Source organism: Oratosquilla oratoria, chromosome 12 (assembly GCF_046742065.1).
Source record: "Oratosquilla oratoria isolate Oo_2021 chromosome 12, ASM4674206v1, whole genome shotgun sequence".
NCBI lineage: Eukaryota > Metazoa > Arthropoda > Malacostraca > Stomatopoda > Squillidae > Oratosquilla > Oratosquilla oratoria.
The window spans coordinates 28,365,965-28,389,507 of NC_134788.1; the positions used below are offsets into that span (position 1 = coordinate 28,365,965).

The 23,543-nt window shown below is 37.1% G+C and overlaps 3 protein-coding genes across 6 annotated transcripts in view; all 3 read left to right on the forward strand.

Annotated features, from left to right (window-relative positions):
* The window catches only part of LOC143031157 (BTB/POZ domain-containing protein 2-like), an 8,266-nt gene extending 6,256 nt beyond the window's left edge, over positions 1 to 2,010 (forward strand). The window contains exon 6 of one of the 2 annotated variants that reach the window (XM_076194676.1): positions 1 to 2,010. This exon is cut by the window's left edge and continues 730 nt beyond it. The gene's annotated coding sequence lies outside the window, so the exon portion shown is untranslated. The other variant, XM_076194675.1, reaches the window with a different exon arrangement.
* Positions 2,011 to 9,698: 7,688 nt separating this feature from the next.
* LOC143031158 (uncharacterized) lies at positions 9,699 to 20,982 on the forward strand. Of its 3 annotated transcripts, none has more exons than XM_076194677.1 (2): positions 9,699 to 10,217; positions 20,188 to 20,982. In XM_076194677.1, the coding sequence occupies exon 2, from the start codon at positions 20,279 to 20,281 to the stop codon at positions 20,867 to 20,869; it is 591 nt and encodes a 196-aa protein (XP_076050792.1). In that variant the 5' UTR covers positions 9,699 to 10,217; positions 20,188 to 20,278; the 3' UTR covers positions 20,870 to 20,982. The 3 variants fall into 3 exon arrangements, with proteins under 3 accessions (XP_076050792.1, XP_076050793.1, XP_076050794.1); XM_076194678.1 differs by having other exon boundaries at positions 9,699 to 10,207; XM_076194679.1 differs by having other exon boundaries at positions 9,907 to 9,980.
* On the forward strand, positions 20,887 to 22,387 carry LOC143030293 (uncharacterized; the record flags this gene model as incomplete). The annotated part of the gene is made up of 1 exon (XM_076193445.1): positions 20,887 to 22,387. A coding segment is annotated over one exon (855 nt), but the record flags the coding sequence as incomplete, so codon positions are not given.
* Between the last annotated feature and the right edge of the window lie 1,156 nt (positions 22,388 to 23,543).

Genomic DNA, 23,543 nt, shown 5'->3' on the forward strand with positions numbered 1-23,543 from the left:
TTTATGTTCGTTTTATTTCTGTGAGCCGACAAGTAGTTAGGAAGTGGGCACGTCACTGCGTAGCCTCGGTTCTGTGAAGCCCGTTTGGGTTTGGCTTTCGAGAGGGAAAAGAACGGGCGAGAGCGTCACTCATGTCACAGGTGTTTGGGTCCTGTTCCTAACGGCGAAGCGAAGCAGATGAGAAAGGTTTGGGGCCAACCAGAATGAAGCGTGAAAGGAGCTTTGCGGTCAACAACCCTGTCACTGCATGCAGCAACGAGTCCCAAAGGTTAGGCAGCAGCCAGGGCCAAGTGTGTGAAGGGTGCCACTGTAGATGGGGGAAGAGGGTGTCGTGTTGTCTTTGGTTTGAACTGCTCGCGAGCGTTGCAGTTACAACTCTGCCAGTCGCCGTCTAGCATCTGCAAACCGTCTACATTACGTTATCATCACGTTTTTCCTCTCCTTTCACAAATGATGATAAGATGGGATAAATAGAAATAAGAATATATATGTAATAATAAGAAATCAGTCACAGAGAAAAAGTCTTGTTGCATTCCTGTGAAAATATATTGTCAACTTATGTTTCCAGCCATTCGTAATATCTAGAATTATGTTTACTAAGTGATTAAGCTTGTATTATTTTATATAAGGGTTATATTGTGATGAAGTTTACAATAACATTTACTTAAATTTACTTGTTCTTGTACATTTGTTTTAATAACTTTGTATGTATCATATATTTAGGTATATATATATATATGTATATATATATATATATATATATATATATGTGTGTGTGTGTGTGTGTGTGTGTGTGTGTGTGTGTGTGTGTGTGTGTGAATGTGTGTGTGTGTGTGTGTGTGTGTGGAAAAGGTAGAGAAACGCGGGTTAGAGTGAGAACACATTCCTGACGTTTTGACTACAAGTCTTTTTCAGAGTGACAGTATAAATAAATGAGTAATGGCGATAGTGAAGTGAGAAGGTGTGGGAGCAAGAGGGGGTGGGGGGGTGATAGATAAAGGTAAAGTTTAGAAAGTGAAGGAAGTGTGAGTGTGATGGTGGTTGTGTTCTCGTTGATGGTCATCTTATCTAAGCTCACAGTCAATAATTCCCTAACTAGCTAATTTAATTGATAATAATAATGATGCATGATGATATAATATAGTAAAGTAATGTAATAAGGTATGGAGGAAGCACTCGTTTGTCAATATACATTTTGGTTTTATTTAAGGTTGATTGTAGTTTAGTTTGTTGTACTACATTTTGCAACTTATAATAGGTAATAACATTTACATGGGTTGGAAGCTGGTGTGACTATGTATTGGCAATGAGCCGTGAGTATTAATTCAAGTTTTAAGTTTGTTTAAAGTTGTTTATTTTAGTTAAAGTTTGATTGATGGTAAGACGTGTCATACCTGGTCTCAGTTTATATGTATATGTACATATAATTTTTTTGTATATATATATATATATATATATATATATATATATATTTGTAGGAAGGTTACGAGTGTTTATTATTGGCTAATGTGCCATGTGAAGTCTATTATTTAAGGAGATGTAAGTTATACACACATATCCTGTTTGTGTGTGGCAGTGTGCCTTATGAGTTTACTAGATAATCATACCGAACATACACGTGGAGCTAAGTTATTTTTTACAATAATACTAAATGGCAATTTGAAAGCAGTATGGAAAACCAATTATAAGATACATTATTTTTTATCTTTTATTAGATTTATCAGATAAATAGCTTAGAAAAATAAAACCAGTTTGAAATAATAAGCGAATAATAATAATAAAAAATTACACTGAATATAACAAAAGAAAAAATCAAAACGGTAGAAAAATAGGGCATACTACTATTTGCTGAAACGGATTGGTTTGTTCTTGGTGTTACTTTTAGTGAAGCTTTCGTATGTGTAAACAATCTAAAATAATGCACCTAGCTTGTGTAGAAAATAATTAGTTTTATCTACTGGTAACAAATGACTATGATTAACCTTTCTACTGGCACATTAGGCTGGGATAAAAGAGATATATATATATATATATATATATATATATATATATGCATATGTATATATATATATGCATATATATACATATATATATGCATATATATACATATATATATATAAGCATATATATACATATATGTATATATGCATATATATATATATATATGTACAGCTACACAGAAAACTATCGTTAGTAGGGGTGTCGAAACATTCGCGAATGAACATAACCTTATGATACCGAAGGGTTGGTATTTCTGGGGTTCGAATTGTTCGAATTCCTTCTGAATGAATATGAATCGAATAATAGTTCCGAAGTTCATATGGATTCACTATGACATGATAATCTTATTTCCGATGGAGACTTCAACTTGTCTCAAATTGTTTCGTTGTTTTGTGTCAAAATGATTAGCGTGATTTACTAACGATAGTTTTCTGTGCAGCTGTATATCTATATGTATATATATATATATATTTGTATATATATATATGTATATATATATATTTGTATATATGCAGTAGTGGGATTCAAATTTTTCGTCAGCCGGTTCTAATTTGCAACCACTAATTTGCAACCACTTCTTAGCCACATTTTCTTTATATTATTGTTATCAATTAAATATTCTAACTAGAAATATGGAAAACTAACAATATTATATTTAAAATGCATCTCTGGCTGCCAAACGTAAAAAATATTCAAATATTTACATACGAAAAACCTGAAAAATTGTCAGGTGGAAAAAAAAAAATGGGGTATAGACCTGGGTGCCAACCTATAGTTAGTCTCGTGATCAAAAAATTCGATTTGGGCAACCTAGTGCAGGTGTATTTATTTTTTTACGGACGCATGTTTGTGTGGGGGTAGTGTGTGCATGTGTAGGCTATGTGTGTGCTTACACGTGTGCATATGTGTACATGTACATGAGTATGTGTGTGCATGTGTGCAATACATTTGCGTTATTTATAAACAAACATGTTTGTGTGGGTAGGCCTAAGGAGTGTGTATGAGAGTGCGTGTATGTATGTATGTCCATAATTATAATAAAATGTAGTTTAATAACACAAATATACAGAGAAACCAAGCACTATATACATGAAAACAACTGGTAACCATTTGTGTAAATAAACTATGCAATAAATCACTAACGAAAGTTACGAAACATACCGTCCCGGTACTTATCGGATGAGATGCAGAAGACCACTGACCAGCTGAGCAACTAGTCGGTTCGCCAGTTAGCCGGTTCGCCGAACTGACAAATTTGCGTGAGCCGGATCTAGCGAATAGGTAAGAACCGGCTGAATCCCACTACTGTATATATATATATATATATATATATATATATATATATATATATATATATATATATATATATTACGTTGTAGACATCATTGTTTACAGGGCTTGTGGCATAGCGTGAGCGTGATGCAGGAATGTGAAATAGCACGCTCTAAAAATATTGAATGCGTCGCGTATATAATCCTTACTTTTTTGAATGCCCAAAAACAGTATTGCATAACCAACATGTAATAATATGAAAAAATTCTCCAAGGAGATATTTTGGTTCCAAATGGTAGCCCATACCTATACCTTACCTTAGCTACAGGAATACAGGAACTGCCGCTGCTTTCTCCCTGGCCTAGTTGCCTTTAGTGAGGTGATACGATGCACCAGCTTGTTGTGTTGGGGCCACGCATTGCTATAGGATATTGTGGGAGGTGTGTCTTCAATTTCTCGTAGGAAGGCATCCATCCGTCTTTTGAATACTGTACTTTCACTGTGCAGGATGTAGTGTTCTCCAGGTAGTTGGGGGTGACCATTGAAGAGCTTAGGGACCAATCTGGTAAAGAAGTTTGCTCGGAGATGTACGGTGATCCTTGTGTTACTGGCTATTCCTTCAACATAGCAAGAGCTCCCTCTCGCCCCTCTCTTGGCTGAGTGTCACTCTAATATTGGGGACGTGGTCCGCCGGCATTGTCTACGTGTGAATGATCAGGTACCGTCCTCTGCGCCTTTGGAGTGAGTAGAGTTTGAGGTGCTTGAGTCTGTCCCCAGTAGTTCATGCCTTCTACTCACTCAATCTTGCTGGTGAAGGCTCATTGGAGTCATTGGACACTCTCATGCTTCTCAATCTCCCCTGTACTGTCTGGATTCCACAGTTGGCAGCAGTATTCAACTTCAGGTAGTACCAGGGTTTTCCAGTGTAATCATGCAATCTTCGTCTCTAAAGCAAGGTTTACACGCTACGATAAATTGTAGCGGTTTATTGTAATGAAAAGGTTGTTACAATTTGTCATTACGTGTAATTAACAGGAGATCGTAGCGATTTATCGCTACGATCTCCTGTTAATTACACGTAATGACAAATTGTAACAACCTTTTCATTACAATAAATCGCTACAATTTATCGTAGCGTGTAAACCTTGCTTTAATGTAAATGTTCACAGGACCCAACCTGATAATTTGTTGGTGCTGTCAACAATGTCATCAAAATGTGTGGTAAACTTGCCATCTCGACTCAACATAACTCCCAGATCTTTAACATTCGCCTTATTCATGATCTCTCCGTGAGCTGTGGTGTAGGGTTAAATGTCATTTGTGAGGCCTTTGCCATATCTCATCAGTTCGAATTTGCTTTCGTTGAATTTCATGTTGTTGTCAACATCCCGGATGTACATGTCCGTTCGAACTGCGTCGGCTGGTGGAGTGTCAGCCCCCCGTTTAATATATATATACATGTTTCAACCTTGTCCGGAAGGGTGAATTCACAGCGATGTGCATACGTATATTGCATACGTATGCACATCTAACGTATGTATGAGTGTGTGTGACCAAGGCCACACACACTCATACATTGAATCACCCCCCAACTCTTATAATTTTTATATATGTTCTACTCCGTAAGGGTGAATTCATAGTGATATGCATACGTATATTGCATACGTATGCACATCTAATGTATGTATGAGTGTGTATGGCCAAGGTCACACACACTCATACATTGAATCATCCCCCCCTTTTTTTCCTATAATTCTATGTATTAAGATGTCACCACATATACATCCGTAACCAGTTATATCGAGAAGGGTGCATTCACTGAGATGTGCATGCGCATTTCGTATACGTGTGCACATCTTGTGAATGTATGAGTGTGTGTGGTTGGGCCCACACACACTTATATATATGCTCAATCACCCTCCAAACGGGCTCCCATCAAAAGCCCGTGGGAGCTTAACTCCCAAATTTAATAGAATAGACTAGACTTCGTGCCGACCAGTCTGGTTTTGACCGGCGGCGTGTCACTGCAACAGTCACATGTAAGGTTCGAACTCACTGCTTTCGGTCACCGTAAGATTACCTTGACAGAGCCTTTAACCATTCCTCTACAGAGACTATAAAACCCTCGAAACCTGGAATCGTTCTGATTCCCGAAGATAGGAAAGATCACTAATCTGCGACCCCAGTTCCTGTTTTATAGTCTCTGTGGAGGAATGGGGCTCTGTGAGGGTAATCTTACGGTGACCGAAAGCAGTGGGTTCGAATCCTATATGCGACTGTCATAGATATTATCAGGTTAATGTCGCTGTCACTAGCGAATTTCTCTCTCTCTCTCTCATATATAAATATATATATATATATATATATATATATATATATATATATATATATATATATATATATATATATATATATATATATATGTCACAACTTTCGGGATTGTGACACATCATCCATTCCCAAATTCCACGTCTGTTTTCAAACCATAATTTGCAAATACTTTCCTTCAAGGACCTAGCCGATATAGTAGGCTTTATATATGTACTTTCGTTCCTATAAGTTGTCATTTCCTCTTATTCTGTGAAGTTGCCAGAATTCTTAGAATCTTTAACAACTAGTTATTTTACTCGCCATTATTCTTATGGTCTGTAACACCAATTTGGCCATTAGTTGTGGACCATTAACGAGTTTAAAGGATTGTCTATTCATAGGAATTTCCCGCCCTTTGTACACGGTACCCATTGATGACGAAATACAGAGATGTCACGAATGTATAATGGTTGAACCTGGAGTATGTCAACCTCGTGAATTTGTTGTTTCACCATGTAATTATAAATTGGTGTCTTGTGTACAAATTAACATTTCAACTAATTATTACCTTGTGAATTTGTTTCAACAGTTTGAAATTTCAATCCCTGCGCACTTGCCACCTCTCATATAAGTTATGTAATTAGGTTAACTGCTTAGGCTAGTTAGGATTTATAATTTTCTCTCGTCTCTAGTGATTGTCTTAAAAGGGATCGCTGGAGATGAATCGACTCCTACAGGCACATTACACACCGTACCCTTCGGAGGCAATGGTTTGAAACTATGAAACTTGGCAACATTGCGCAACTTCCCGCCGTGCCCACCATTGAGGCGTCAGTTCCATAAGAAGCTGGGAAGAGGTAAACTGTGTCTTAGGTACTCCGCGAAGAAGCTCGCATTAACCACATGGAGTGTTTATTAGAGCTTTCCGTTACATTCCTAACTCACGTGAAAATTATGCAATTGAACTATTCGAAGTGGTGTGCTTATGGCGTGTGAATTGGACTTGATCAGCCCCCTTAAGCCAGGTTTACGCGCTACGATAATTTGTAGCGATTTATTGTAATGAAAAGGTTGTTGCAATTTGTCATTACGTGTAATTAACAGGAGATCGTAACGATAAATCTACGATCTCCTGTTAATTACACGTAATGAAAAATTGTAACAACCTTTTCATTACAATAAATCGCTACAATTTATCGTAGCGTGTAAACCTGGCTTTAAGCAATTTAACTGTGGTGACATAATCCAATGAACTATGAGTCGGATCCCATCAACCGTGCCAACCACGATGAGGCGTTCTCATGTGTCCAGCTTTATCGAACACATCCGTTAAGATTTGAAGCTATGTGAATCATTAAAGTGTTGTTTCATGTTTTCTAATGTGTATTCACTGGAATGTATTCAATTCTGTCTTCAAATGGTTTTTACTTAATGGGAATCATTAAAGTGTTGTTTCATGTTTTCTAAGTGTATTCACTGTGGAATTTATTCTGTTTTGTTTTCAAATGACGTTTATTTAATGGGAATCACTAAAGTGTTGTGTCTCATGTTTTCTAAAGTGTATTCACTGTGGAATTTATTCAATTAAATCGATTTCTTCTAGTTTATTTAATTAGCCCAGGGTTGTGATTAGCTAAATGAGTTGAATCATTCTGTATCCCCTTTCAAGTACTGAAATTTATACACGCCGCTCAGAGGGAAGCGTGTGTGGTCCCGGTTGGTGATGCAAATTTTCTGGGCTTCGGCTCCCACTGTAGCTATCTACCCTCACCCGTTCCACCCACATCCTCTCCTTTCCACTGTCCAGATATTTGCGACAATATATATATATATATATATATATATATATATATATATATATATAGTATATATATATATATATCTATATATATATCTATATATATGTATATGTATATTACAGGTGAAAATGTAATCACACATTTGTCAATAACGTAGAAACCACTGTTGGAGTAGAAAAGACTGGAAACGGGGAATCTATATATTTCGATTGCAAACTGCAATCCTCTTCAGTAGATACAAATAAGAGAGAGGGCGTACTGTTTAAGTAGCACCCTTAACAAAAGAAAGGGGAACATGGGAAGATATCTCTACCCTCTTCTCACTCCGTATGCGAGGTCAGGAGGCAAATGAGCTTTCACTAGGTTGGAGATGAAGAGTCCGGACATTATGTCCGGGGACCATTGCCCCTTTGAAATATTCATGTTGGGCTGAAATTCAATGATCGTAGATTCTACCATTTTTCTCCTGAACTCACATCTGGATTTATGAATAAGCTCAGCTCTGTCCCAATCTAAACAATGTTTAAATTGCTTAACATGTTGGAACACAGCTGAGCTATCTTGTGCATATTTAATGGACCGTTTATGTTCAATCATCCTGGAATTCAAATCCCTTCCAGTCTGTCCGATGTAAACTAAGTCACAACCTTTACACGGAATCGAATAAACCCCTTGGCTCTGTTCTTCTTTTAACCTTTGATGGACATTTACCACCTTTTTATTAATGGTGTTAGGGTAATAGTTAATCAAATTTAATTTGTCTTTGGGAAGAAACTTGGTCGAGGGAATGAATGATTCAGAAAAGGGAACGATTAAAGAGCTCTTACCCAATGAAAAATTAGAGGAAGTGGGGGTGGTGTTGAAAATATATATATATATATTATGACACGACAGACCACATGCAACATAACATATTTATGGTATTGTATGCTTGTGTCAGGATTAGAAATGGAGAGAGTGAGTGGTTTGAAGTAAAGGTGGGACTTCGTCAAGGATGCGTTATGTCGCCCTGGCTGTTCAACTTATACATGGATGGGGTGGTGCGAGAGGTGAATGCTAGGGTAGTGGGTCAGGGATTGGAGATGGTTAAAGAAAATGGAGAAAAGTGGGAGGTGAGCCAGCTGTTGTTTGCGGACGACACTGTGCTTGTGGCAGGGTCATAGGAGGGATTGAGGAAGCTGGTGGCAGAGTTTGGGAGAGTATGTGATAGAAGAAAGCTAAAGATAAATGTGGGTAAAAGTAAGGTGATGAGATGTACAAGGGGTGAAAGTGGCAGTAGACTGGAAGTGAGCATTAAGGGAGAACGACTGGAGGAAGTGGATAGTTTTAGATACTTGGGTGCAAATGTGGCAGGAAAAGGTGGAGTGAAGGTAGAGGTAGAATGTAGATTGAGAGAAGCGAGTAAATGCATTGGTGGATTGAAGAGTGTAATGAGGAATAGACATTTGGGAATGGATGCGAAGAGGAGACTGTATGAAGGAGTGATTGTGCCAACAGCACTGTATGGGGCAGAAACATGGAACATAAGAGAGGAAGAGAGAAGGAGTTTGAATGTGTTTGAGATGAGGTGTCTGAGAAATATGATGGGGGTTACTAGGCTAGATTGAGTGAGAAATGAGGAGGTGAGGAGGAGAACAGGGGTGAAAAAGGATTTGGGAGATAGGGTTGATGAAAGAATATTAGGATGGTTTGGGCACATGGAAAGAATGTGTGAAGAAAGACTAGTAAAAGAGGTATGGAAGGCAGATGTGGAGGGAGTGAACATGAGGGGACGTCCTAGGATGAGGTGGATGGATGGGGTGAAGGGGGCTTTGGGGAAGAGGGGAATGTCTGTTGAGGAAGGAAGGGAGAGGACGGAAGACAGAGGTGAGTGGAGAATGGTTGTATATGGATGATGTTATGATTGCATGAGGAGGAATGGGCGTGGGGGGGGGTAGTATGTGTGAGTAAATTTTGACGCAGCCCGAAGGGATTTCTCCCCGTCCTCTCCTTATATGCAAGGGGGGACGGAGAGGGGGGGGTCGCCGATAAAATGAAGCGGCCTTGCTGTGGATGTGCTGTGTCTTGCGACACTGCTTCTGACCCAGGGCGGTGGGCAGGGTGCAGGGATGACCCGTCATCCAGGAGGTGCTCAGATGAGAGGGAGGGTGGGAGGGGTGTGGAGTGTATTTAGAGATGAAATGGGTGGGAGTGTTTTTATGCCTTTCCCTTTTTGGCTACCTCCCTTGGTATATGTATGTATGTATGTATGCTTGTGCGAAACTGCCCAACTATGCTTCTTGTTAAGCTGTTGCTTGGTTGATAACTGTAGAAACTCTGAGTTTACTGCTATTCGTTTCCGACATTAAAAAAAAGTTTTTATAGAAATACACGTTTCAAATGTTAAAATAAAAAAGGGGGGCTCGAAACTTAATCAGAGATAATTGAAAGTATTTCAATTTAATTTTTTTCTCCAAATTTTATTGATGATCTTCGTTCCGCTTCTTGTATTTGTTTTGATTAATTATTATTATCATCACCATTTGTAATCACTATTATTATTTTTTGCGTAAGCTAACATTGTAAACATTGCAGTAAGGTGACGTTGGGAATAATCAGGTAGGTTACTGGCTTGGTGATTAGGGTAAGACTGTTTCAAGGTTCTACTCGTAAAAGGTGAACTCCATCTCGAGTGTGGAAGAACCAGGAGCAGAAATATGATTTTGAAGCGTTAATTGTTAAAATCCGCCTCGACCAGTGACCGCTAGACTATGATATAAGAGGATAGTTTATTAGTTATTAAGAGCTGGAGCCTCAGGTGCATTAGCCTCTTCCAGAAGCCTTCTGTAAGTATCTGTAAGTAATTATTTAAGTTTAGTATTCTTATATGCACAATTTGTTTCTATTAAAAATAGGTTTTGGGGTACCATATATTGTTGTAATTATTCTGGAGCGAAATTAGTTTCTTTTTCTTTTTACAGTCATGTATTCATTAAGTTTTAGTATGAAACCTGGGTTGTCTGATAGATTTCAGTACGATCTGAATATATCTTATGGGCACAGGAATCCAGGAGGTCCTGTCTGGGGGTCTCACTAATTGCCGAACAAACCGAACAAAACCGAGAAAAGCCGAACAAAACAACAATACCCAAACAAGGACGGGTTTTGCTCAAATGCACACTTCTATATATATATGGTTGCATTATTTGAACTATTTTCGTTAAAATGTGTGATTTCCATGTAATATGATCAAAGAGAAGTTACGTTTTTATCCTCTGCAATTTTACTGACCCCAGCTACGATTCGTCCAGCCCGCTGTCTATGATCACTGGTAGTATGGATCAAACTACACTCTTTTCAGTTTCTTACTGTTGTGTTATTAGTGTAATAGACTGCATATAGTTGAATTATTTAAACTCTTTTCTTTAAAATGTGTGATTTTCATGTAATTTAACACAATAGTAAGAAACTTAAGAGTGTAGTTTGATCCAGTGATCATAGACGGCGGGCTGGACGAATCGTAGCTGTGTTCGGTAATTTTGCAGAGGATAAAAACGTAAGTACTCTGATCATATTACATGGAAATCACACATTTTAAAGAAAATAGTTCAAATAATGCAACCATATATATATAGAACTATGCATTTGGGCAAAACCCGTCCTTGTTTGGGTTTTGTTGTTTTGTTCGGCTTTTCTCGGTTTGTTCGGCAAGTAGTGAGACCGCTGTCTGGAAACATAAACTTCTCCCCCAACTCGTGTAGCACAAAATTAATTCTTTTGCAACATAGATGTTATAGAGGAGATCCCCATTATTGTGTCAAAACACGTTTAATTGAGAAAATGAAGATGTATCACTCTCAACATACATTTCTGATCCTATTTTCACTCCCCCATCCTCCCCTGCAATCTTGAGGGGGGGGGTATTTTAATTTTTTTTTAAGTGGTTGGGGGGTGAGCTTTGTATGTTCCCTTGTCTGACAAAAGAAAATATAAAAATATGTGCTGTTGGGGATAATTTTAAGGTGAGATGCTTAAATCATTCAAGAAGACCAGATTTGTTCAATTTAAGATTAGACATCTGGTTTAAACAATAAAAAACATCTGTGCTCTGTTTACAGTACATGAGGTAGCCTTTAAAGGATAAGAAAAATATTGAAGATGTTATGGAAAAATTTAATTTATGACAAAGATTTAAAGACAAATTTAATTATTGTCCAGCTAAATAATCATAAAGCTTTGAAATAAGGTAGATTAGGTTAGGTTAATTCATAATAGATTATAAGTAAGTTGTAAATAAGAAAAGATATTAGTACCTGCTATATTAATAACTCAATATAAGCACCTGTCTTTTGATTAATGAAAGAAAAAGGCAACTCAGTTGGTTTATCTTGAATTGATATACATTAGGAAAAAGCAAGACAAAATGATCAAATTTGAAAATGAAAGAAACACATTTCCCTAGAATAGAAAAAAAACTTTGCAATGACATCACATATTATTATGTGGGAAAATACCTTGCAGACAAATGGTTATTATTTTAGTTGTGCACACCTATGAAATAAAGCATTAAAAAATTAAATATTAATTTTGTAAATCATAATACATGAATGTAATATGCAATTTTCTTGGTGGAAATAAATAACAACAAAAAAACTCGCTACAAGCACATCTACTAACAAATGAAGCCGCTAGGATACGGTCCAGATGCCATGTCTGTCCAGTCCAGTCACTGTCAGTTAGACGATGGCTTTCATGTTGTGGACTGGGTGTTATCCAACTCCAGGTGATGTTAATAAGCGCTATTACAAAGACAATAGGGTTTCCTTGGACTTTATGAGAGAACATGGGGCTCTACCGTTGTCTGTTAATTGTCTGAGGTACAATGATAATCAGACAGTCAGCATCTGTGATGATGACGACAACCTGGATGATTTTCAGAATTTGAGGTACCGAATTACTAAATTTATGTTAGGTTACATAGGTTAGGTTAGGTTAAATTAGACAGGTTAGGTTAGATTAGAATAGACAAATTTATCATCCTTTCATTTCTTTGACCTTGGCATCTAAACAAACATGACATATCATTCAACTGCTGCGACTTTGTTAGTTAGTAAATCTGTTTTAATTAACAGCTTTTTCATTATTGATTTCTGCCCCCAAAAATTGGATATTATGTTGATGTACTATAATTTCCATAGTTAATAATTAATTTCATAGTGCTATATTGCATAGGTATGCACCTCTGAAAATTTACTGACAAATGAATCTGTGCACCTTGTTAATATCAACATGCATTGGTTATTTTGATGGGCTCGGACTTAATCTACCTTTTTAAAATGCCATCTGCTAGGCACTGCTGCTATGGATTATGTTGTAGTGACTCACATTATGAAGATGGTCTGCATATGAATGGTGTTACTTAGGTCCATTTTCGCAAGCCACATATGGACATTGAAAACATCAGTGATGGGTTTGAGCATGTGGAAGGGAAGATTTTACCACTGAACAAATGAAGAAAAACACATACATATGCAACAAACACTTTGTAGGTGCATCTGGGCCTACTGATGATCCTACCACATTCAGTCCTGCCCTCTCAAGCACAGAGTTAGTCCACCAAGCACTGAAACAGAACACTGTTATCCAATTCAAATACTGGTTATTCATTGATTGTTAACTACAGAGCTTGAATAGCCAAAGCCAGGTCCACACTGCCTCATGCAGAACTGCATGCAGCAGGTGGTGTTGAAAGCTGATCTATCTACTCTAATGTCCACACTGAATGGGTATAAGGAAAGAATGCCAGTCTCACAGATGAAATTCTTATCTATATCGTTGGATAGCTCCTAAAATTCTGAGTATTTTGAACCCCATAAGTAAATACATACATGCCAAGGCTTTTCCCCCCTTACAAGGGAGGTTAGCCAAAAAGAAAAAGGCATAAAACCATTCCCACCCATTCCATCCCAAAATACACTCCACTCCCCCGCACCCTTCACCCTTCCTCTTATCTTAGCACCCCCTGGATGGACGTGAGAGGACAGGAGACAGGGGTCAATGGAGAATGGTTGTATATGGATGATGTTGTGATGCATGAGGTGGAATGGGCGGGGGGATGGGGGGTGAGGTAGTATGTGTGAGAAAAAGTTTGACACAGCTTGAAGGGATTTCTCCCTGTCTTCTCCTTTTATGCATGGGGGGACGGAGAGGGGGGGGTCGCCAATTTAATGAAGCGGCCTTGCTGTGGATGTGCTGTGTCTTGCGATACTGCCTCTGACCCAGGGCAGTGGATAAGATGCAGGGATGACCCGTAAGTAAATACTGCTAATTAATAGTAACATCAATAGAGATTTAAATTTTTTAGTGTTTGACGGGGTTTGTAATGGAGAATAGCACGACTGCACCTAACTGAATAATTGCAAAAGTGTTGCTAGTGCTGGGACCAGGGAAAGTAGAAAATTCTGTTGTCTGCAGGTGCCTACAATGTTTCATACTGGCTTATTTTACAGAAAAATTTGTTAATATAAGTTTGTTTGCCAGTCTTATAGATGCATTTCTTATCTTTATCATTGGATACTGTAGCTCCATGAAGGAAATGTTCCAGCTTAACCACAAGCTACAAGTTGGCCTTGGTTCTCTGTAAAATTAAGTACGGACGGCAGTTAGCAGTCGACTTAGTTCCTCGGGAGTAGATTAACCCCCAAGTTGGAGAATTTTATAGGCTTGCTAGCTCAAATGGTAGAGCGATGACTTTGTATTACATGAGTCTCAGTTCGAATCCGGGGGCGACAGTCAGAATTATTTGATATATGTATATATATATATATATATATATATATATATATATATATATATATATATATATATATATATATATATATATATGTATATATGTGAATTAATGGAAACAGAATTAATCTGTTCCAGCGATACAAAATTACCCCAAAACACTTAAATTACACAAAACAAGCACAATTCATAGATAGATACATGATTACTAACTCACACAATGATAAGATAATGAATAACAATGATAAATGTTATTAATCATATACCATGGAGACAGGTGATAGCTTAATGATTGTGGATATTGTCGATGCATTGCATCTATATTTTTTGGCTAAGTCACTCACCTGCACACCACACTCATGTTTTGCAATTAATCATATCTTACCTTCATCGAGTTAATTTTTGTTGTTTTTTTCTCTGCACTATCTTTGTCCTTATCTTTGGGACCCATGGTCATGCACAAAAATCAAAATGATGATATACAAAACAGGCACAAACACGATGAACAAACAGCGAAGATGTAAATGAGAAGAAAACACACTACTGTTCTGGAAGGGAGGGAGGGGCAGAGGATGTGGGAGGGTATGGGGGGGGGTTCCTTATGTGTGAATGGAATTTCTCTCCATCTCTTTCTGCATGAGGGGACAGAGAGGGGGGGGTGTCACTGATTAAGTGAAATGACTTTGCTGTTGATGTACTGTGTTTTTCTACATTACTTCTGACCCAGTGTGAATGGAATTTCTCCCCATCTCTTTCTGCATGAAGGGACAGAGAGGGGGTGGTCACTGATTAAGTGAAGTGGCTTTGCTGTTGATGTACTGTATTTTTCTACATTACTTCTGACCCAGGGAAGTGGCTGGGAAAGGGTGGTGGATGGGAGTGGAATGGGTGGGAGTAGGTAAGTACATTTGACTTGGCTACCTCCCCTATAAGGGGGAAAAAGCTCTTGGTGTGTGTGTGTATTTACCTAGTTGTATTTTACGGGAAGGGGAGCTATGCTCGTGGTGTCCCGTCTTCATATCTCATTTTATCTAAACTATTTTTAAATTGATGTATTGTTTTTGCACACACCACTTTCTCATCTAACTTGTTCCAACTGTCTATTACTCTGTGAGGAAAGCTGTTCTTTTTGAGATCTCTTCTATAGCTGTCTTTCTTGATTTTCTTTCCGTGCCCTCTTGTATTTCTATCATCCCATTTTATCAGATTCTCTCTATCAATAATTTCTATGCCTTTCATGATTCTGTAAATAGCTATCAAATCTCCTCTCTTCTTTGCTCTAGTGTCTGTAGTTCAAGTTTTGCTAGTCTCTCTTCATATGATAGTTTTGAGAGTGTTGGTGCCAATTTTGTAATTGCTCTTTGTATTCTTTCAAGTTTTTTTTATACATTTTTTTGTACTTGGTGACCATATCGTTGCTGCATATTCCAAGCTTGGTCTTATCAGAGTGGTTAGAATTTTCTTCACCATTTCTTCATCCAGGTATGTAAATGCCACTTTGATTGTTCTTATTAAGTTATAAGTTTCTCCAAAAATCTTATCTATATGTTTCTCAGGTGACATATTGTTCATAACAATGACTCCCAGGTCCCTCTCATTTTCTACTTTTTTTATTCCTTCTCCCAATTTATATGATCTTGTTATTCTGTTTTTGCTTTTCCCAAATTCCATTATACTACACTTTTTAGTATTGAACTCCATCTACCACTTCCTACTCCATTCCTGTACTTTGTTTAGATCACTCTGTAATGACTCACAATCTTCTTCCGTGTTCACTTTTTTTTTAACAGTTTTGCATCATCTGCAAAGAAGCTCATATAACTTTCAATTCCATTATCCATATCATTAATATATATAGCAAACATTATCGGGGCCAGAACTGTTCCTTGTGGAACACCACTTAATACTTCATCCCATTTTGAGTATTTGTCTCTTATCACTACTCTCATTTTTCTTTCTTGCAAAAAGTCTTCCATCCATTTAAGCAGTTTGCCCTGTATTCCTCCTTCAGTTTCTAATTTCTTAAGTGGTACTATGTCAAAAGTTTTTTTTTAGGTCTAGAAATACACAATCAGCCCATCCATCTCTTTCTTGTATTATATCTATTAGCCTTGAATAGAAACATATTAAATTGGTGACACATGATGGTCCTTGTCTGAATCCAAATTGCCTTGGATTTAGCATGTTTTTTTTCTAAATATTTTACCCATCTACTTTTGACAATTCTTTCATATATTTTTGCTATTGTACTTGTTAGAGAGACTGGTCTGTAGTTGGTAGGGTCTTCTTTATTTCCCCCTTTATATATAGGTACTATATTTGCTTTTTTCCAATCTTCTGGAACTTTTCCTTCTTTCAAGGAACTGATTATTATGCTATGTATTTTGTCTGCCAGTTCATTCCTGCATTCTTTCAAAATCCAGTTTGCTATTTCATCTGGTCCATGCGATTTTCTGACATCAAGATTACTCAAGTGTTTCAATATTTCATTCTTTGTTACTTCTATTTCTTTCATGGAGGGGACTTTCTCTTTCCATTCGATCTCTTCAGGTTGTATGTTCTCCCTTGTAAACACTGATTTAAAATGCTTGTTCATTATTTCTGCCATTTCAATTTCCTCTATATATTCCACTCCTCCTTGTCTTAATTTCTCCAAATCTTGTTTGTTTTTCAGTTTGCTGTTTACAAATCTGCAAAATAGTTTTGGTTGATCTTTACATTTTTCTATGACATCTTTTTCATATTTTCTCTTTTCCTCTCTGCACGCTTGTACATATTCATTTCTATAACAAGTATATATTTTCCATTTTTCAGGTCTTCTGTATTTTTCCATTTGGTCCAAGCTTTGTCTCTTTTGTCTTTTAACTCCCTACAACTTTTGTTGTACCAGCACTTTACATATCTTTTTTTTTTTTGCTTTTGTCTTGGGACATACTTTTCCACTCCTTTTTTTTTTTTTTTTTTTATAAATTTTTGACAAAATATTCCATTTCTCTTCCACTGTTGTTTCTTCTTTGTATATTCCTTCCCAGTTTTCTTTTTGAAAGAATTCTCATACTTTATCAAATTTTGTTTTTTCATATATCATTCTTCCTTTTCTATATTGTTCATTTCTTTTCATGTATTTTTCCTCATTTAGTTCCAGTTCACTTTTACTTATTGGTGTTTTATATTCAATCTTTTCTACTATTCTAGGTTCAGATGTGATTATTAGGTCTAGTCTCAATGGTTCTTCATTTCTATACCTAGTGTTCTGTATCCATTGCGTCATTGTATGGTCAATAATCATCTCGAGTAGAACATTTCCCCATGAGCCGTCTCCACCCTTTACTGTCATCTCTTCCCAGCAGACTTCTTTGCAATTAAAGTCGCCCATCATAACTATTCTTCCTCCATCTTCCATTATCTTATTTAATGTTATCTTTGTGTCCTCTAACATACTTTTATGTTCACTCTCTTCCCACAAGGCTGTTTTTGGAGGCACATAATTTATCACGAACTTTCTGTTCTTCTTATCTCTGTCTTCCACTTCGATCATAATCATCTCTACTGTATTCTTTCCATATGTGACTCACTTCACATTAATATCCTTCTTAGTCAGGAACATAACTCCACCCCCTTGCTTTGTCTCTCTGTTTCTAATCCAATAATTATATGCGTCATTTCCTACACTGTTGGGTGGTAGTGGACCTTTTAATTTCATTTCTACAATTCCCATTATGTCCGGTTCTTTTTCCTTCAGATAATCATTCAGCTCATTCAATCCTGTAATTAATCCATCTATATTTGTGTAAGACACTCTTAGTTTTCTGCCACTTCCATTGTATTCTCTGTTTCCCTTTTGTTTTTCTCTAGTATTTCGAATTTCCTTAGTTTCATATTCACTACTCTCCAATAGTATTTCTCTTTATCTGACTCTGTTCTGTTCTCGTTTTTTTCCTTAGCTTGTTGTCTTTTCATTTTTTCCTCCTCTCTTTCCTCTTTATTCATTTCCCTTTTTATCCATACCTTTTTATATTGTTAACTTTCTGCTAGTTTCCCTGTTTTTGATAGGATATTCTCTGCCATCGTTTGTGACCTGAATTTAATCTTAATTTTGGTCTTATCAGCATAACTAATATTTTCTTAATCATTTCCTCATCCAAATAGTCAAATACCGCTTTCATTGACCTTAGTAGGTTGAAGATTTCTCTGACTATTTTATTAATATGTTTGTCCAGCGACATGTCTTTGATGATTATTACTCCTAGGTCTCTTTCCAAGCTCACTTTTTTGACTTCTTCTTCACCAGTTTTATAATTTCTTGATATTCTATTTTTACTTTTTCCAAACTCCATTATACTACACTTCTTGATGTTAAAGTTCATTTCCCACTTTTGACTCTATTTCCAGATTTTATCTAGGTCTATCTGTAATGATTCACAATCTTACTCTGTACTTTCTTTAGTATTATTGCATTAACTGTGAAGAAGTTCATGTAATATTCCACACCTTCATCCATATCATTTATATATATAGCAAACATGATTGGGGCCAGTAGAACCTTGTGGGACACCACTTATCATTTCTTTCCAGGTTGAGTATTTGTCTCTAATTACCACCCTCATTTTCCTCTCAGTCAGAAGTCTTACATCCATTCCAATAATTTTCCATTGATGCCACCTATTGATTCTTTTTTTCTTATTAGTTTTTTGTGTGGTACTTTATCAAATGCTTTTTGTAGATCTAGAAAAGCACAGTCCATCCATCCATCCCTTTCTTGTATTATTTCTATTAGTCTCGAATAGAAGCAGATCAAGTTTGTTGTACATGATCTTCCTTGTCTAAATCCAAATTGATCTGGGTTCAGTATATTTTTTTCCTCCAGATGTTTAACCCATCTACTTTTGATAACTTTTTCACATATTTTTGCTATTGTTCTTGTAAGGGAGACTGTGGTTAGTTGGATTTTCCTTGTTTCCTCCTTTATATATTGGTACAATATTTGCATTTTTCCAGTCCTGTGGTACCTTTCCTTTGAGGGAGTATTTAATTATCTTGTATATTTTGTCTGTCAACTCATCTATGCATTCTTTTAGTATCCAATTTGCAATTCCATCCAGACCATGTGATTTTCTGACATCAAGGTTTTTTATTTGGTCTCTGATTTCCTTCTGTGTCACAGTTATTTCCTTCATTGGGGGTTATCTCTCTCTATTTCCTCACAGTATTGTGAACTTTCAATTGTGAATACTGATTTGAAATGTTTGCTCATGATTTCAGCCATTTCTACTTCTTTATATTGTAATTCCCTTGGCGCAGTCCTTCTATTTCTTGTTTGTTGTTTTAGTTTACCATTTACATACCTGTAAAATAGTTTAGGTTGCTCCTTGCATTTTTGTATTATATCTCTTTTGTAGCTTTTTTCATCTATGCATATTTTTACACAATCATTTCTTAGTTTGATATATGTTTGCCATTTTTTTTTCTTTTTTCCATCTTTTCCAAGCTTTGTCTCTTCTATCCTTAGCCTCACTACATTTTTTGTTGTACCAGCTTTTTATGTATACCCTTTCTTGATCCTTTCAGTCTTTTGTACTATGTCGTGAATAAAAGGAGCATTCTATTTAAAACCTTTGAGTGTTCAAGTTGATTGGGAGCAGACATTGTTGGCCTATAACTATGTTATGTAATATAACTAGACACATATTTTGTATTTCCTTTGAGTGTATCTAATTTTCATTGCCAGCTGTTTCTTTATTATGTAGGTATCCCATATCTGAGAAATCATTTGGGGATTCAAAAGACTAAGTTCTTATGAGCCATGTAGATAGGATTGAGCAGGGCATATTTTCATTAGGATGGAATTTGACATAGAGGCTTTTCATCTAATCTGTTCTTGCAATCTTTGCTAGAGCTCTTCTATTTTGGAACATCATTAAGGGTAGTATTACAGATCTGCAGCTGTATCGTGTTTGGATGAGGAATATATTTTCCCCAGTTATAAGGTATTAGGTATGTGCCACTAAATTTATTTATTAATTCTTTTTTTTTTCAGGACATGAATACCCATGAAGCTCTGAGTGGATAGCTTATGCTATAAGTATGTATTATAAAGATTTTATCGTATAACTAATGTTACATTAGATATGATGTCCGAGACAGGAGAAAAACCTTTTCAGCATGACATTTGTGATGCAAAGTTCTCACAGAAGTGTAATCTCAAAATACACTTAAAGAACCAAACCCACACAGTAGAAAATCCTTTCCAGTGTGACCCATGTGATGCAGGTTTCTCACACAAGGGTAAACTCAAAAGGTATGTGATGACCCACACAAAAGAAAAGCCTTTCCAGTGTGACATATGCAATGCAGCTTTCTCACTGAAGGGTACTCTCAAAAAACATGTGATGACCCACACAGGAGAGAAGCCTTTCCAGTGTGACTTATGTGATGCAGCTTTCACACAAAAGAGTAATCTCAAAAAGCATGTGATGACCCACACTGGAGAGAAGCCCTTCCAGTGTGACCTATGTGATGCAGTTTTCTCACAAAAGGCTACTCTCAAAAGCCATGTGATGACTCACACAGGAGAGAAGCCTTTCCAGTGTGGCATGTGTGATGCAGCTTTCTCACAAAAAGGTAAACTCAGAGGCCATGTGATGACCCACACAGGAGAGAAGCCTTTCCAGTGTGGCATATGTGTTTCACAAGAAAGCGTAATCTCAAAAGCCATGTGATGATCCACACATGAGAGAAACCTTTCAAGTGTAACCTATGTGATGCAGCTTTCACACAAAAGGGTAATCTCAAAAACCATGTGACGACCCACACAGAAGAGAAGCCGTTCCATTGTGCCTTATGTGATGCAGCTTTCTCACAGAAGGGTGGTCTCAAGAACCATATGATGATCCACACAGGAGAGAAGCCGTTCCAATGTGGCCTATGTGATGCAGCTTTCACACAGAAGGGTAAACTCAAAAGCCACATGATGACCCACACAGGAGAGAAGCCTTTTCATTGTGGCCTATGTGATTTAGCTTTCTCAAGAAAGGGTGCTCTCAAAAGCCATGTGATGACCCACACTGGAGAGAAGCCTTTCCAGTGTGGCCTATGTGATGCAGCTTTTGTACGAAATGGAAATCTTAAAGATCATATGATGACCCATACAGGAGAGAAGCCTTTCCAGTGTGATCAGTGTGATGCAGCTTTTGTACGAAACAGTTATCTTAAAGATCATATGATGACCCACACAGGAGAAAAGCCTTTCCAATGTGATCTATGTGGTGCAGCTTTTATAAGAAAAAGTAATCTCAAAGCTCATATGATGACCCATACAGTAGAGAAGTCTTTCAAGTGTGATCATTGTGATGCAGCTTACTCACAATATGGAAGTCTCAAATTACATATTATGACCCACGCAGGACAGAAGCCTTTTCAATGTGGTGACTGCAGTGCAACATTCTTACAAAAGAGTTATCTTAAAAAGCATGTGATGATCCACACAGGAAAGAGACCTTTTCAGTGCAGTAACTGCAGTGCAGCTTTTTCACAAAAGGGTAATCTTAAAAGGCATATGATGATCCACACAGGAAAGAAACATCTTCATTGAGGTTGTTACGTCCATAGACGTAAAATTGTATTACTGCCTTTAATGTTAAAAAAAAAAAAAAAAAAAAAAAAAATCAGGAGTGGAAAAAATAATTTGTGCATCATACGTCCATCAATAAGGTCATGGTACGATCAGTTGTACCATTTCCCCCCCCTCCTCGGCATCGACTTGGACAAGTGTGTGTATGTGTGGGGGGAAAGGGTAGATGGTGTGTGTGGGCAGCAGTGACAAGGTCGTCTTCTCTCTAACTGGCATTGGTTAAAAGAGTCGCCCAACATGTGGGTTATACACTGTTAGAGAGAGGGACAAGTTATGTATACTGTCGCAAAGTCATCACTTCACCATTGTAATGTCAAATAAGTCAATGGACGCAGGGACCATGGGAGACGCATGAGTAGAATGACCTGCAGTCTGCATCAGCTCGGCACTTCATTACAATCCCTGCGTACTCTAAGGAGAAACAACAGTCAGTCGACAAATCCTAAAGAGATGATTGATGCAGATTTTTCAGAAAAGTATTCTCTCAGAATCCATGTGATGACCCATACATGAGAGAAGCCTTTCTAGTGTGACTTACAATTATCTTTAAGATACTCTTACTTGAGAATGATGAAGAGAAAAAGTCACACTGAGACAGCTTCCCTACTAAGTATGGTTTTAATGCAAGAGTACTGTTACCTGAGAAAGCTGAGAAAGAACCCATACTTGAGAGACTTCAGTGTAAGACAGCTTTCTCAGGTAACAGTACTCTTGCATTAAAACCATACTTAGTAGTGAAGCCTTCTCAGTGTGACTTGTTCTCTCCAGTTTTCTCATGTAAGAGTATTATAAAGATTATTTTTAGTATTGTGCTCAGTGGCTTAACAGCACTTCAATCCATGCAATCACTATGAAATCACTGACACATTATATTTCACATATTGGTCTAGTTAGTAAAGATGAGGTTATATATGTTATAGTTTTCTTTGGCTGTTCATGTTGGCATCCTGTGTCATAAGTGTTTTTAAAATATGGGCTATTTATAGTCTTATTAGTTAACTTTTTGTAACTGGAGGGGAGAATTGTCGAAGATTCGGTAAAGTGTGATTATTATTTGAAGAGGCAGATGAGAGAAGCATTGTGTAAATTGACCATTCTAATAGTGTATGTGGTATTGTGAGGGAACACCTCATTGGGAGGTTGGGGTGTCATATCCTGTCATGAAATGAGAATATCCTATTTTTGGGTGTACTAGTGCCATTTCAAAATGTTGGTTATATTAACATGAGGACAGCATTGGATGCTTATAGAGATTGATTGTTTTCAGATGCTGTGTTGGTTGGTCCCAACATGTCACATGTCATTGTAGATTGGAAGACCGGATTGTAATCTGTTATTGGCAGTTGGATGGTGCTTTCAAGATGGATGAATGTAAGCTCTTGAATAATGTTAGCTCATCTGTTGCATTGGATAACAATAAGAGATGGTACCCAACAGAAGGATATGGATTTAACCCATTAAACTCCGATGACAAGATGTCTTGTCATTTGTTCAAATAAAACAAAAAATCATAAAACACCAAAATGTTTGATCAAACACCAGAAAAATATGACGTCAGTCGCGAGCGAAGCGAGGACTGACGTCATATTTTTCTGGTGTTTGATCAAACATTTTGGTGTTTTATGATTTTTTGTTTTATTTGAACAAATGACAAGACATCTTGTCATCGGAGTTTAATGGGTTAAAGTGTGGATTTGGATGATCCGTGAACTGATTTTGTGGACCAATGGGTGCAGGAGTTGAAGGTATAAATTATCTTTAGA

Coding starts and splice junctions, on each gene's coding strand:
- LOC143031158 (XM_076194677.1), top strand. CDS start 20,279: ATGATGTCCGAGACAGGAGAAAAACCTTTTCAGCATGACATTTGTGAT.